Source organism: Silurus aristotelis, assembly GCF_946808225.1.
Source record: "Silurus aristotelis genome assembly, chromosome: 15".
Classification (NCBI taxonomy): Eukaryota; Metazoa; Chordata; class Actinopteri; order Siluriformes; family Siluridae; genus Silurus; species Silurus aristotelis.
In genome coordinates, this window is record NC_139588.1 from 23,879,881 (window position 1) to 23,897,219 (window position 17,339).

Consider the following 17,339-nt stretch of genomic DNA (forward strand, 5'->3'; position numbering starts at 1 on the left):
TCATCATCATCATATCCCATAATATCCCCCTCATCATCCAATCAGAGCCTGAAACTTCACATACCCCTAAATCATCATCATCACATCATCATCATCACATCCCATAATATCCCCCTCATCATCCAATCAGAGCCTGACGCTTCACATACCCCCACATCATCATCATAACATCATCACATCCCATAATATCCCCCTCATCATCCAATCAGAGCCTGAAACTTCACATACCCCTAACATCATCATCATCATCACATCCCATAATATCCCCCTCATCATCCATTCAGAGCCTGATGCTTTACATACCCCTAACATCATCATCACATCATCATCATCATCATCACATCCCATAATATCCCCCTCATCATCCATTCAGAGCCTGATGCTTCACATACCCCCACATCATCATCATAACATCATCATCATCACATCCCATAATATCCCCCTCATCATCCAATCAGAGCCTGATGCTTCACATACCCCTAACATCATCATCACATCATCATCATCATCATCACATCCCATAATATCCCCCTCATCATCCATTCAGAGCCTGATGCTTCACATACCCCCACATCATCATCATAACATCATCATCATCACATCCCATAATATCCCCCTCATCATCCATTCAGAGCCTGATGCTTCACATACTCCTACATCATCCTCATCATTACATTTCATAATATGTTGGTGGAGGTGGTGATGGTCTTGTTGGTGTTGGTGTTAGTGATGTTGGTGGTGATTATTTTGGTGGAGGTGGTGATCTTGGTGATGATGATGTTTGTAAGGTTGGTAGTGATTGTGTTGGTGGAGGTGGTGATGTTTGTGATGTTGGTGGCAGTGGTGATGGTCTTGGTGGTGGTGATGATGTTTATAATGTTGGCGGTGATTATTTTGGTGGAGGTGGTGATGGTCTTGGTGATGTTGGTGGAGGTGGTGATGGTCTTGGTGATGTTTGTGATGTTGGCGGTGATTATGTCAGTGGAGGTGGTGATCTTGGTGATGTTTGTGAGGTTGATGGTGATTATGTTGGTGGAGGTGGTGATCTTGGTGATGATGATGTTTGTGATGTTGGGGGTGATTATGTTGGTGGAGGTGGTGATCTTGGTGATGATGATGTTTGTGATGTTGGTGGTGATCTTGGTGATGATGATGTTTGTGATGGTAGTGGTGATTAGGTTGGTGGAGGTGGTGATCTTGGTGATGATATTTGTGATGTTGGGGGTGATTATGTTGGTGGAGGTGGTGATCTTGGTGATGATGTTTGTGATGGTGGTGGTGATGATGTTTGTGATGTTGGTGGTGATCTTGGTGATGATGATGTTTGTGATGGTGGTGGTGATGATGTTTGTGATGTTGGTGGTGATTAGGTTGGTGGAGGTGGTGATCTTGGTGATGATGATGTTTGTGATGGTGGTGGTGATTAGGTTGGTGGAGGTGGTGATCTTGGTGATGATGATGTTTGTGATGTTGGTGGTGATTAGGTTGGTGGAGGTGGTGATCTTGGTGATGATGATGTTTGTGATGGTGGTGGTGATGATTGTGATGTTGGTGGTGATTAGGTTGGTGAAGGTGGTGATCTTGGTGATGATGATGTTTGTGATGGTGGTGGTGATGATGTTTGTGATGTTGGTGGTGATTAGGTTGGTGGAGGTGGTGATCTTGGTGATGATGATGTTTGTGATGTTGGTGGTGATGATGTTTGTGATGGTGGTGGTGATTAGGTTGGTGGAGGTGGTGATCTTGGTGATGATGATGTTTGTGATGGTGGTGGTGATGATGTTTGTGATGGTGGTGGTGATTAGGTTGGTGGAGGTGGTGATCTTGGTGATGATGATGTTTGTGATGGTGGTGGTGATTAGGTTGGTGGAGGTCGTGATCTTGGTGATGATGATGTTTGTGATGGTGGTGGTGATGTTTGTGATGTTGGTGGTGATCTTGGTGATGATGATGTTTGTGATGGTGGTGGTGATGATGTTTGTGATGTTGGTGGTGATTAGGTTGGTGGAGGTGGTGATCTTGGTGATGATGATATTTGTGATGTTGGTGGTGATTAGGTTGGTGGAGGTGGTGATCTTGGTGATGATGATGTTTGTGATGTTGGTGGTGATTAGGTTAGTGGAGGTGGTGATCTTGGTGATGATGATGTTTGTGATGTTGGTGGTGATTAGGTTGGTGGAGGTGGTGATCTTGGTGATGATAATATTTGTGATGTTGGTGGTGATTATGTTGGTGGAGGTGGTGATCTTGGTGATGATGATATTTGTGATGTTGGTGGTGATTATGTTGGTGGAGGTGGTGATCTTGGTGATGATGATGTTTGTGATGTTGGTGGTGATTATGTTGGTGGAGGTGGTGATCTTGGTGATGATGATATTTGTGATGTTGGTGGTGATTATGTTGGTGGAGGTGGTGATCTTGGTGATGATGATGTTTGTGATGTTGGTGGTGATTATGTTGGTGGAGGTGGTGATCTTGGTGATGATGATATTTGTGATGTTGGTGGTGATTATGTTGGTGGAGGTGGTGATCTTGGTGATGATGATATTTGTGATGTTGGTGGTGATTATGTCAGTGGAGGTGGTGATCTTGGTGATGATGATATTTGTGATGTTGGTGGTGATTAGGTTGGTGGAGGTGGTGATCTTGGTGATGATGATGTTTGTGATGTTGGTGGTGATTATGTCAGTGGAGGTGGTGATCTTGGTGATGATGATATTTGTGATGTTGGTGGTGATTAGGTTGGTGGAGGTGGTGATCTTGGTGATGATGATGTTTGTAAGGTTGGTAGTGATTGTGTTGGTGGAGGTGGTGATCTTGGTGATGATGATATTTGTGATGTTGGTGGTGATTATGTTGGTGGAGGTGGTGATCTTGGTGATGATGATGTTTGTGATGTTGGTGGTGATTAGGTTGGTGGAGGTGGTGATCTTGGTGATGATGATGTTTGTGATGTTGGTGGTGATTAGGTTGGTGGAGGTGGTGATCTTGGTTATGATGATATGTGTGATGTTGGTGGTGATTATGTTGGTGGAGGTGGTGATCTTGGTGATGATGATGTTTGTGATGGTGGTGGTGATGATGTTTGTGATGTTGGTGGTGATTAGGTTAGTGGAGGTGGTGATCTTGGTGATGATGATGTTTGTGATGTTGGTGGTGATTAGGTTGGTGGAGGTGGTGATCTTGGTGATGATGATGTTTGTGATGTTGGTGGTGATTAGGTTGGTGGAGGTGGTGATCTTGCTGATGATGATGATGTTTGTGATGTTGGTGGTGATTAGGTTGGTGGAGGTGGTGATCTTGCTGATGATGATGATGTTTGTGATGTTGGTGGTGATTAGGTTGGTGGAGGTGGTGATCTTGGTGATGATGATGTTTGTGATGTTGGTGGTGATTATGTTGGTGGTGATGGTCTTGGTGATGTTGGTAGTGATTATGATGGTGTTGTTGATGTTCTTTCCATCCTGGACTAACTCTGTGACTGTGCATCTCCTCACCTCTGGATATGAACACTTCTCCGAGTCGCTGCCTGCGAGCACAGCCGATGCTTCCTGCTCCAGCTCCTCATCCTCCTCCAGCACATCCACCAGAGACACGGTTACCTCCTCTCCCTCCGCCGCCATGCTGCTACCAGTGCTAACATACACACACATCTACACACACACACACATACATACATACACACACATGCAAACACACACAGTATCACTTCCGCTGCACTTCCGCTTCACCATCTGATGAGGAAAAAAAGACGCGAAATAATTTACAAAAATACAATAAAACCCCATAATTAATATTTACCCACACGAATACCTTAAAAAACAATTACCTGTTAATATTAATTACAATTATTATTATTATTTATATAAAAAAAGTACTTTACAGCGAACAATTCAACTTCCGTTTCCGGTTTATGCAAATCATCTGCTGGTTTGGCGGGAAAATCGATGTCGGTATTTCGCTGCACATTAATAATTATAATAATGTTGTAGTAGTGAATCAAAATCATGTGGGTTTAAACACATCATCATGTCCTGTTAGTGTTTCTACAACAAATATATACTCTGTTATATCTCTCACTTTATTTACTTCAGCAACAGGAAACACAGGGTTACAGACACGTTCACCTGTCCGCCATATTGGAAAGGTCGCAATTTAATGGGAGAACTTGAGCAGATATAGACAGAGGGAAGAAGAGGAAGAAGAAGAAGAAGAAAATAAGAACTTGGAGATGAGGGTGAAGAAGGAGAAGTTGGAAATGAGAGTGCATAAGAAAAAGCTAAATATGATGATGAAGAAAAATATTAAGAAGAGAGGTCTATGTGTGTTTATAATCTAAACTATAGGCTTAGAGAGGATAATTAAACTGAACTAAATTTAAAATGTTTTTCTGGCTTAAAGATTGATGGATGGATGGATGGATGGATGGATGGATGGATGGATGGATGGATGGATGGATAAATGGATGGATGAATAGATGGATGGATGGATGGATGGATGGATGAATGAATAGACGGATGGATGGATGGATGGATGAATGGATGGATGGATGGATAGATGGCCTCTATCTTCCACAGCCTTTTATACTCTTTCTCACAGCCTAGGTAACACCTCTCTTTTTCATTTGTAAAGGTTTCCTAATCCACCACCATTATCTTAAAATGTTTCTGTACTTTTTATTTTAATGACATAATGGTGGCAATTCCTATCCATTTTCATAAAATAATGATCTAAAGTAAGATGTGATTTAGGACCAGGCCTTCACACATTAATCACTTACTGTAGAGATGCACATTATCATTACTCACTAGCGTTGGAAATACTGATTACAAAAGAAGTAAGAAAGAATCAGTACATTATTTTAATAAGTAGAAGCAATAATATAAAATAAAAATCAGTATTTAACAGTAACAAAGTAAATGTAATTTGTTCCTGTACTCGAATCTGTTCTTCACTAAAGTGTTTACATTCGGGGAGATTTTTACTGTAACTCAAATCTCTCGGGTTTTACTACATTTAGTGAAATCAGTTGTTCCTTTTTATTTACGAGGATAAAAACGTGAAACATGCAGCGAGTCACCAATCAGGATCGAGCGCACGCTCTGTTTTACACGTGTTCTGATCGGCGCTCGGTGCATCTACTGATCACCAACATACAGTTCAGCATCAGTTCAACATCAAGCAGAACATTTAGAGAGGAATCAATGATGAAGAACCTCCAGACTCGAGTTTTGTGTTCATGATGATTGTAATAGAAATCAATCAGTGTTTGAGTCATAAATATCCTTCTATTAATAGATCAGTGTGCTGAGAGTCACATTCGAGTCTTTACACAGAAACTGGGTTGATTAAGTAAAGAATCTTGTGATAAAACAGTTTTATGTATATATTTTTTATATATATTTGTGTTTTTAATCTGATCCCTTTCCAACATGGCGGCGCCTTTGACAGCTACGGCGCCTCGAGTTTCACTTCCGCCAGAGGTCAGAGGTCATCATCTGGTCAATCAACATGGCGTGCGCATTGGCAGGAGAGTTGAAGTGTAAGGACGGGAGAACGAACATGTTTAAGGTGGAGGCGGAGAACAACCTGAGATCCATCATCGGGGGAGTGAAGAAGCTGAGCGCGGAGATTTCTGTGGTGCTGACGGAGCTCGTGGAGGAGGAGAAGAGCGCGGGGAGCGGGGAGCGCGTGCGCATGCGCGGTGAGAAACAGGAATACAGTATATGATTCTGTACTTACAGGAGTGTAAATGTGTGTGTGTGTGTGTGTGTGTGTGTGTGTGTGTATCAGATATTTATAAATATTATTATTCATTTATTAAAACTGGATTGTAAAACGCGGTACACAACAGCGCTGATTTCTCACTTCCGATTCAGCAGCTAATTTTCTCACGTTATAAACGCACAGGCACACACACACACACACACACACACACGGAGACAGGCGCACACACACACACACACACGGAGACAGGCGCACACACACACACACGGAGACAGGCGCACACACACACACACGGAGACAGGCGCACACACACACACACGGAGACAGGCGCACACACACACACACGGAGACAGGCGCACACACACACACACACACGGAGACAGGCGCACACACACACACACACGGAGACAGGCGCACACACACACACACGGAGACAGGCGCACACACACACACGGAGACAGGCGCACACACACACACACGGAGACAGGCGCACACACACACACACACGGAGACAGGCGCACACACACACACACGGAGACAGGCGCACACACACACACACGGAGACAGGCGCACACACACACACACGGAGACAGGCGCACACACACACACGGAGACAGGCGCACACACACACGGAGACAGGCGCGCGCACACACACACACGGAGACAGGCGCGCGCACACACACACACACGGAGACAGGCGCGCGCACACACACACACACACGGAGACAGGCGCGCACACACACACACACGGAGACAGGCGCACACACACACACGGAGACAGGCGCACACACACACGGAGACAGGCGCACACACACACGCACACACACACGGAGACAGGCGCACGCACACACACACGGAGACAGGCGCACGCACACACACACGGAGACAGGCGCACACACACACACACACACGGAGACAGGCGCACACACACACACGGAGACAGGCGCACACACACACACGGAGACAGGCGCACACACACACACGGAGACAGGCGCACACACACGGAGACAGGCGCACACGCACACACACACGGAGACAGGCGCACACACACACGCACACACACACGGAGACAGGCGCGCACACACACACACACACACACGGAGACAGGCACACACACACGGAGACAGGCGCACACACACACGGAGACAGGCGCACACACACACGCACACACACACGGAGACAGGCGCACACACACACGCACACACACACGGAGACAGGCGCACGCACACACACACGGAGACAGGCGCACACACACACACACACACACGGAGACAGGCGCACACACACACACGGAGACAGGCGCACACACACACACGGAGACAGGCGCACACACACGGAGACAGGCGCACACGCACACACACACGGAGACAGGCGCACACACGCACACACACACGGAGACAGGCGCGCACACACACACACACACGGAGACAGGCACACACACACGGAGACAGGCGCGCACACACACACGGAGACAGGCACACACACACACGGAGACAGGCGCACACACACACGGAGACAGGCGCGCACACACACACACGGAGACAGGCGCGCACACACGGAGACAGGCGCACACACACGGAGACAGGCGCACACACACGGAGACAGGCGCACACACACGGAGACAGGCGCACACACACACACACGGAGACAGGCGCACACACACACACGGAGACAGGCGCACACGGAGACAGGCGCGCACACACACGCACACGGAGACAGGCGCGCACACGCACACGGAGACAGGCGCACACACACACACACGGAGACAGGCGCACACACACACACGGAGACAGGCGCACACACACACACACACGGAGACAGGCGCACACACACACACACACGGAGACAGGCGCACACACACACACACGGAGACAGGCGCACACACACACACACACACACGGAGACAGGCGCACACACACACACACGGAGACAGGCGCGCACGCACACACACGGAGACAGGCGCGCACGCACACACACGGAGACAGGCGCGCACGCACACACACGGAGACAGGCGCGCACGCACACACACGGAGACAGGCGCACACTCACACACACACACGGAGACAGGCGCACACACACGGAGACAGGCGCACACACACGGGGACAGCCGCACACACGGGGACAGGCGCACACACACGGGGACAGGCGCACACACACGGGGACAGGCGCACACACGGAGACAGGCGCACACACACACACACGGAGACAGGCGCACACGCACACACACACACACACACACGGAGACAGGCGCACACACACACACGGAGACAGGCGCACACACACACGGAGACAGGCACGCACACACACACACGGAGACAGGCGCGCACACACACACACACACGGAGACAGGCGCACACACACACGGAGACAGGCGCACACACACACACACACGGAGACAGGCGCACACACACGGAGACAGGCGCACACACACGGAGACAGGCGCACACACACGGAGACAGGCGCACACACACGGAGACAGGCGCACACACACGGAGACAGGCGCACACACACGGAGACAGGCGCGCACACACACACGGAGACAGGCGCGCACACACACACGGAGACAGGCGCGCACACACACACGGAGACAGGCGCGCACACACACACACGGAGACAGGCGCACACACACACACACACACACGGAGACAGGCGCACACACACACACGGAGACAGGCGCACACACACACACACGGAGACAGGCGCGCACACACACGGAGACAGGCGCGCACACACACACACACACACACACACACACACACGGAGACAGGCGCGCACACACACACACACACACGGAGACAGGCGCACGCGCACACACACACACACACGGAGACAGGCGCACGCACACACACACACACACACACACACACGGAGACAGGCGCACACACACACGGAGACAGGCGCACACACACACACGGAGACAGGCGCACACACACACACGGAGACAGGCGCACACACACACACACGGAGACAGGCGCACACACACACACACACACGGAGACAGGTGCACACACACACACACACGGAGACAGGCGCACACACACACACACGGAGACAGGCGCACACACACACACACACACGGAGACAGGCGCACACACACACACACGGAGACAGGCGCGCACACACACACACACGGAGACAGGCGCGCACACACACACACACACGGAGACAGGCGCACACACACACACACACACACACACACACGGAGACAGGCGCACACACACACACGGAGACAGGCGCACACACACACACACACACGGAGACAGGCGCACGCACACACACACACACACACGGAGACAGGCGCACACACACACACACACGGAGACAGGCGCACACACACACACACGGAGACAGGCGCACACACACACACACACACACACGGAGACAGGCGCACACACACGGAGACAGGCGCACACACACGGAGACAGGCGCACACACACGGAGACAGGCGTGCACACACACACACACACACACGGAGACAGGCGCACACACACGGAGACAGGCGTGCACACACACACACACACACGGAGACAGGCGCACGCACACACACACACACACACACACACACACACACGGAGACAGGCGCACACACACACACACACGGAGACAGGCGCACACACACACACACGGAGACAGGCGCACACACACACACGGAGACAGGCGCACACACACACACACGGAGACAGGCGCACACACACTGAGACAGGCGCACACACACTGAGACAGGCGCACACACACGGAGATAGGCGCGCGCACACACACACACGGAGACAGGCGCGCGCGCGCGCACACACACACACGCACACGGAGACAGGCGCACGCACACACACACACACACACACACGGAGACAGGCACGCACACACACACACACGGAGACAGGCGCACACACACACACACACACACACGGAGACAGGCGCACACACACACGGAGACAGGCGCACACATGCACACACACACGGAGACAGGCGCACACACACACACACACACACGGAGACAGGTGCGCACACACACACACGGAGACAGGCGCACACACACGGAGACAGGCGCGCGCACACACACACACACACGGAGACAGGCGCACACACACACACGGAGACAGGCGCACACACACACACACGGAGACAGGCGCGCACACACACGGAGACAGGCGCGCACACACACACACACACACACACACACACACACACACGGAGACAGGCGCGCACACACACGGAGACAGGCGCACGCGCACACACACACACACGGAGACAGGCGCACGCACACACACACACACACACACACACACGGAGACAGGCGCACACACACACGGAGACAGGCGCACACACACACACGGAGACAGGCGCACACACACACACGGAGACAGGCGCACACACACACACACGGAGACAGGCGCACACACACACACACACACGGAGACAGGCGCACACACACACACACACGGAGACAGGCACACACACACACACACACGGAGACAGGCGCACACACACACACACACACGGAGACAGGCGCACACACACACACACGGAGACAGGCGCACACACACACACACGGAGACAGGCGCGCACACACACACACACGGAGACAGGCGCGCACACACACACACACACGGAGACAGGCGCACACACACACACACACACACACACACGGAGACAGGCGCACACACACACACGGAGACAGGCGCACACACACACACACACACGGAGACAGGCGCACGCACACACACACACACACACGGAGACAGGCGCACACACACACACACACACGGAGACAGGCGCACACACACACACACGGAGACAGGCGCACACACACACACACACACACACGGAGACAGGCGCACACACACGGAGACAGGCGCACACACACGGAGACAGGCGCACACACACGGAGACAGGCGTGCACACACACACACACACACACGGAGACAGGCGCACACACACGGAGACAGGCGTGCACACACACACACACACACGGAGACAGGCGCACGCACACACACACACACACACACACACGGAGACAGGCGCACACACACACACACACGGAGACAGGCGCACACACACACACACACGGAGACAGGCGCACACACACACACACGGAGACAGGCGCACACACACTGAGACAGGCGCACACACACTGAGACAGGCGCACACACACGGAGATAGGCGCGCGCACACACACACACGGAGACAGGCGCGCGCGCGCGCACACACACACGCACACGGAGACAGGCGCACGCACACACACACACACACACACACGGAGACAGGCACGCACACACACACACACGGAGACAGGCGCACACACACACACACACACGGAGACAGGCGCACACACACACGGAGACAGGCGCACACATGCACACACACACGGAGACAGGCGCACACACACACACACACACACGGAGACAGGTGCGCACACACACACACGGAGACAGGCGCACACACACGGAGACAGGCGCGCGCACACACACACACACACGGAGACAGGCGCGCGCACACACACACACACACGGAGACAGGCGCGCGCGCACGCACACACACACACACGGAGACAGGCGCCACACACACACACACACACACGGAGACAGGCGCACACACACACACACGGAGACAGGCGCACACACACACACACGGAGACAGGCGCGCACACACACGGAGACAGGCGCACACACACACGGAGACAGGCGCACACACATACACACACACACACACGGAGACAGGCGCACGCACACACACACACACACACAGACAGGTACATAAAGGCACGCACAGACGCAGGTGCACACAGGCACACAAAGGCACAGAGGCACGCACGGACACACACATATTCCCACACACAGGCATGCACGGAAACACACAGGCACAAACACACGCACAGAGGCACGCACGGACACACACATATTCCCACACACAGGCATGCACGGACACACACAGGCACAAACACACGCACAGAGGCACGCACGGACACACACATATTCCCACACACAGGCACGCACGGACACACACATATTCCCACACACAGGCATGCACGGACGGACACACAGGCACATCACACGCACAGAGGCACGCACGGACACACACATATTCCCACACACAGGCACGCACGGACACACACAGGCACGCACGGACACACACAGGCACAAACACACGCACAGAGGCACGCACGGACACACACATATTCCCACACACAGGCACGCACGGACACACACAGGCACAAACACACGCACAGAGGCACGCACGGACACACACATATTCCCACACACAGGCACGCACGGACACACACAGGCACGCACGGACACACACATATTCCCACACACAGGCACGCACGGACACACACAGGCACGCACGGACACACACACATTGACACACACAGGCATGCACAGACACACACAGGCACACACGGACACACACAGGCACGCACGGACACACACACATATTCCCACACACAGGCACGCACGAACACACACAGGCACGCACGGACACACACACATTCCCACACACAGGCACGCACGGACACACACAGGCACGCACGGACACACACATATTCCCACACACAGGCACGCACGGACACACACATATTCCCACACACAGGCACGCACAGACACACACAGGCACGCACGAACACACACACATTCCCACACACAGGCACGCACGGACACACACAGGCACGCACGGACACACACATATTCCCACACACAGGCACGCACGGACACACACATATTCCCACACACAGGCACGCACGGACACACACATATTCCCACACACAGGCACGCACGGACACACACATATTCCCACACACAGGCACGCACGGACACACACATATTCCCACACACAGGCACGCACGAACACACACAGGCACGCACGGACACACACACATTCCCACACACAGGCACGCACGGACACACACATATTCCCACACACAGGCACGCACGGACACACACATATTCCCACACACAGGCACGCACAGACACACACAGGCACGCACGAACACACACACATTCCCACACACAGGCACGCACGGACACACACACATTCCCACACACAGGCACGCACGGACACACACATATTCCCACACACAGGCACGCACGGACACACACATATTCCCACACACAGGCACGCACAGACACACACAGGCACGCACGAACACACACACATTCCCACACACAGGCACGCACGGACACACACAGGCACGCACGGACACACACATATTCCCACACACAGGCACGCACGGACACACACACACAGGCACGCACGGACACACACAGGCACGCACGGACACACACAGGCACACACAGGCATGCACAGACACACACACACACAAAGGCACAGGCACACACACACGGAGGCATGCATGGACACACACACACATGCGGGCACGCACGGGGACACACACAGGCACGCAAGGACACACAAGTCCTGGCAACTCATTTGCATATCAAAGAGCGCGGTCACAACATTTCCTAAAATATCATTCTAATGAATTTCCCCTCTCACTCCATCATCCGCATACTTCATCTGATTGAACCTGTTAGCGTTCACCACAGCGTTTATGACTTTCAGCTGAAATGCCCTACTTAACTTTAAATATTAACATTTCCTGGTAAAGGTGTGCTGCATCCACAATTTAAACATCTTCCAAAAGAAGACACTGTGATCTTTACTGTTTATTATTCACAGTGGATATTGTTTAAAAAGATCATAAGTTACAGAAAGTTATAGATGATGAAATACCGTAAAAAGAAATTCTCATATATAAACACATGAAATCAGTCCTGGAGCAATCCAGAACAGTACTGGGTTAAACGCCACATGTCTCAATGAAGATTTTCATAAAAAATAAGATTCCTACAAACATTTATCTGAGACTGTGTCTGATCCTTTTCTCCTCACACTGTTTAAGAGACACCTGCTAAACTCAGGTGTTCATTTAGACTCTATTCATACAGTCTGCATATTAATGACCTGCTGACCATTAAAGACTTTTGTTCTACATGTTTGGATATTGATATTGATAACCTCATCTTTCCTAATAAACCGGGTTCAGCAGCAGTGGATGTGTTTGTGACTCGTTATTACAATATTAATGTAAGTAGTGGGGTTTTTTATGCGTGTTGTTGTTGTGTACTGCTCACAGAAATTCAGCAAATACATTCGTTATACGTTTTCCATTGAAAAACAGAGATCTGAAATCGCTGCTTAAGACTTAGAGCTTTAGAATGATGTATAGTGAGTCATGGTTCCTCTTCTCCCTATTTATTTAATCTACTGCTAAACATCAACACCTGAGAACACTGGGATATCGGACACGCTGACACGGCGCTGAAGACTAAGAGGTTAAAGAAGTAAAAGATGAAAGGAGTGAAGCGAAAACATAATAATATGTGTGAGATGTTAGAACTCTTTCTCTCTTTTTTCCTCCTCAGATGAAGAGGTAGAAGACGAAGACGAGGATGTGGATGGCGATGATGAGAATGGTGAAGATGCTCCTACAGAAACCTGTGCAGATAAACTAAAGTCTGAACCTCCAGCCAAGCGTCCGAAGAGCATCACACCATCCTGAACACCACCACCACTCTGTCTGAACACTCTTCACCAAACCCAGGAGGATCTCCTATAAATAAACCCAGGAGGATCCCCCTCAACTTCTCCTAATAAACCCAAGAGGATCTCCTCTAAATAAACCCAGGAGGATCTCCTCTAAATAAACCCAGGAGGATCTCCTCTAAATAAACCCAGGAGGATCTCCTCTAAATAAACCCAGGAGGATCCCCCTCATCATCTCGTAATAAACCCAGGAGGATCTCATCTCCTCTAAATAAACCCAGGAGGATCCCCCTCATCTTCTCCTAATAAACCCAGGAGGATCTCCTCATGATTTAATAACTCATGAATACTCAGAGTGAGCAAAAAGTGAAATAAATAAATAAACAAACATTATTGGAACCATTTTTTTTCTGTAAATATTTTAAGGTGGATTAAAATATATATTTTTAATAAAGTGATTTAAATAAGAAGAAATGTGAAGATAATTTTTTTTTACCCAAAACATTTCTTACTTTCTTTTTTTAAATGAATATATTTTGGATTAAAAATCAGGGAAGGCAACAGTTCAGTCACTGGACATAAACATCAGTTCATTCGGGTTCCATCATAAAATCCCTGCAGGAGTCACACAGAACTGACGACACACTCGACATGTCACTTACCCGAAATAAATCAACACAAGTGTTTTATTCTCTCACTCTCTTTATCCTAATTTCTCTTCTCCTTCATCTCTCCATCTCTCTTTCTCTCTACTGCTGCTGATTGGCACAAACATAACCAAGAACTTTATCCATGTTTTAATGATGATGATGATGTGATCTTATGATTATTATAGCAATACTTAATAATAATAATTCCACAGTCCTGATTGGAAAATGAAAAAAATTAGGTTGATTAGTGAGGAGAGTGTGTTGAGAAGATGGAGGGAGTATTTTGAGCAGCTGATGAACGAGCAAAATGAGAGAGAGAAAGAGAGAGAGAGAGAGAGAGAGAGAGAGAGAGAGAGAAGGTTGGATGGTGTGGAGATGTGAAGCAGGAAGTGGATAGGATTAGTAAGGAGGAAGTGAGAGCAGTGATAAAGAGGATGAAGAGTGGAAAGTCGGTTGGACCAGATGACATACCGGTAGAAGCGTGATGTTTTTTTTACCAGGTTGATTAACAGGATTTTGGAAGATGAGAAGATGCCTGAGGAATGGAGAAGGAGTGTGCTGGTACCGATCTTTAAGAATAAGGGAGATGTGCAGACCTGCAGTAACTACAGGGGAATAAAGTTGATCAGTCACACCATGAAGTTATGGGAAAGAGTAGTGGAAGCCAGGCTGAGAGAAGAGGTGACCATCTGTGAGCAGCAGTATGGTTTCATGTCGAGGACGAGCACCACAGATGCCTTATTTGCTTTGAGAATGTTGATGGAGAAGTATAGAGAAGGTCAGAAGGAGTTGCATTGTGTGTTTGTGGATTTAGAGAAAGCGTACGACAGGGTGGAGAGAGGAGTTGTGGTGTTATATGAGGTCTGGTGTGTCAGAGAAGTACTTTTCACCAGTGTGTTGATGTGACAGGTCTCTCCACTGGCATCCCGTTGATATTTCATGGTCGGTATGACCGACCGCTTCGTACTGAAGTCCACTATCAACTCCTTAGTCTTGCTGACATTCAGGAGAAGATTGTACTTTTGGCACCATCTCTCCAGGTTTTTAATCTCCTGTAGGTAGGCTGTCTCGTAGTTGTTGTAGATCAGGCCCACCACAACAGTGTCGTCAGAAAACTTGATGATGGTGGTGAAGTTGGAAGTGGCCACACAGTCATGTGTGTACAGTGAGTACAGCAGGGGGCTCAGAACACATCCCTGGGGGGCTCAAGTGCTGAGGGTGTGGGTGGATGAGGTGTGCTTGCCCACCCATTCGGCTTGTGGTCTGTCTGTCAGGAAGTTGAAGATCCATTGACACAGCAGCAGGCAAAGTCCCAGGACCTCCAACTTAGAGGTGAGCGTAGAGGGAATTTTTTTAAACCTTATTTTTGCATAATTTCCTTATTCTGTAGTCCAGGTGGCCTATTGTTGTTTGAGGAAGATGAGCGTAATGGCGTCCTCAGTAGAGCAGTTCTGGTGGTACGCGAACTGTAGAGGGTCCAGTGTGTCTAGTAGTGTCGTAGTGATGAAGTCTTTGACCAGTCTTTTAAAGCACTTCATTATTACTGAGGTCAGAGCTACAGGGCGGTAGTCGTTAAGGCGGGCAGGCTGGGGTTTCTTCGGGACAGGAACAATGGTGGACTGTTTGAAGCATGAGGGGAAGCATGTTCCAGTGACAGGTTGAATATCTCGGTGAACACCGGTGCTAGCTGGTCAGCGCAGGCTTTCAGAACCCGACCTGTGATGCCATCTGGTCCTGCTGCCTTCATGGAATTTACTCTCCTTAATGCCCTCATGCTCCGAGATTGTGAACGTGTTTACCTCTCCGGCTTTCTCTGCGTGCATGCTGTTTGTGCCGCCTGCACCGCAAGTGTGGTTAGCTGCAGCCTCGAAGCGAGCGTAAAAGATGTTTAAAGGATGTAAAAGAAGCTTGTCTGCTAGAGAAGCGTCCGCATTCCCCATTCTGGAAGATGGTGTTTTATAGTCCGTGATGTTTCTTAGTCCCTGCCACAGCCACCATGTTGGAACTGTGACTCTAGTTTCCTCCAGGAGTGCTTCTTTTACTGCTCTACGCACACTGTAAGATGCAGCCTTGTACTAGTCCATGTCCCCGGTGGCGAGCCCCGTGTTGTAGGCAGCAGAGAGGGATCTCGGAGCATAGCGAATAGTTTTATCCACCCACAGCTTCTGGTTGGGAAACGTTTTGATGGTGGTTTTCTGTACCGATTATCAAAGATTGGCTCTGAGCCTTTTCCTGTTTGCAGTGGTGATGGACAGGTTAAAGGACGAGGTCAGACAGGAGTCTCCGTGTGTCTCCAATGTTTGTGGATGATCTTGTGATTTTTGGTGAGAGTAGGGAGCAGGTGGAGAAGAGCCTGGAGAGGTGGAGGTACATGGTGGAGAGAAGGGGAATGAAAGTCGGAGTAAGACAGAATACATGTGTGTG

At 50.4% G+C, this 17,339-nt stretch overlaps 2 protein-coding genes across 8 annotated transcripts in view; one reads left to right on the top strand and one right to left on the bottom strand.

Annotated features, from left to right (window-relative positions):
• Positions 1–3,729, bottom strand: part of ubr7 (ubiquitin protein ligase E3 component n-recognin 7) — a 15,993-nt gene extending 12,264 nt beyond the window's left edge. The window contains exon 1 of one of the 3 annotated variants that reach the window (XM_083562724.1): positions 3,498–3,729. In XM_083562724.1, coding sequence (XP_083418850.1) covers positions 3,498–3,653 — 156 coding nt within the window. In that variant the 5' untranslated portion in view covers positions 3,654–3,729. The remainder of the gene's footprint in view (positions 1–3,497) is intronic. The other 2 variants (XM_083562725.1, XM_083562723.1) reach the window with 2 other exon arrangements.
• A 1,708-nt stretch (positions 3,730–5,437) lies between these two features.
• LOC310737982 (uncharacterized protein) lies at positions 5,438–17,143 on the top strand. 5 transcript variants are annotated; one of them, XR_014536929.1, is made up of 3 exons: positions 5,438–5,704; positions 14,145–15,764; positions 17,129–17,143. XR_014536929.1 is itself a non-coding variant. In XM_083562801.1 (3 exons), exons 1-2 carry the CDS (start codon positions 5,512–5,514, stop codon positions 14,279–14,281), a joined length of 330 nt encoding a protein of 109 aa, XP_083418927.1. In that variant the 5' UTR covers positions 5,458–5,511; the 3' UTR covers positions 14,282–14,323; positions 14,383–14,468. The 5 variants fall into 5 exon arrangements, 4 of the variants coding, with proteins under 4 accessions (XP_083418929.1, XP_083418927.1, XP_083418928.1 ...); XM_083562801.1 differs by lacking the exon at positions 17,129–17,143 and having other exon boundaries at positions 5,458–5,704; positions 14,145–14,323; positions 14,383–14,468; XM_083562802.1 differs by lacking the exon at positions 17,129–17,143 and having other exon boundaries at positions 5,458–5,704; positions 14,145–14,315; positions 14,400–14,468.
• The last annotated feature ends 196 nt before the right edge of the window (positions 17,144–17,339 follow it).

Excerpts from the sequence above, each read along its gene's own strand:
- LOC310737982 (XM_083562801.1), top strand. The coding sequence starts at position 5,512 with ATGGCGTGCGCATTGGCAGGAGAGTTGAAGTGTAAGGACGGGAGAACG. Across the intron at positions 5,705-14,144 it reads GGAGCGCGTGCGCATGCGCG|ATGAAGAGGTAGAAGACGAA; the intron begins GTGAGAAACAGG and ends TTTCCTCCTCAG.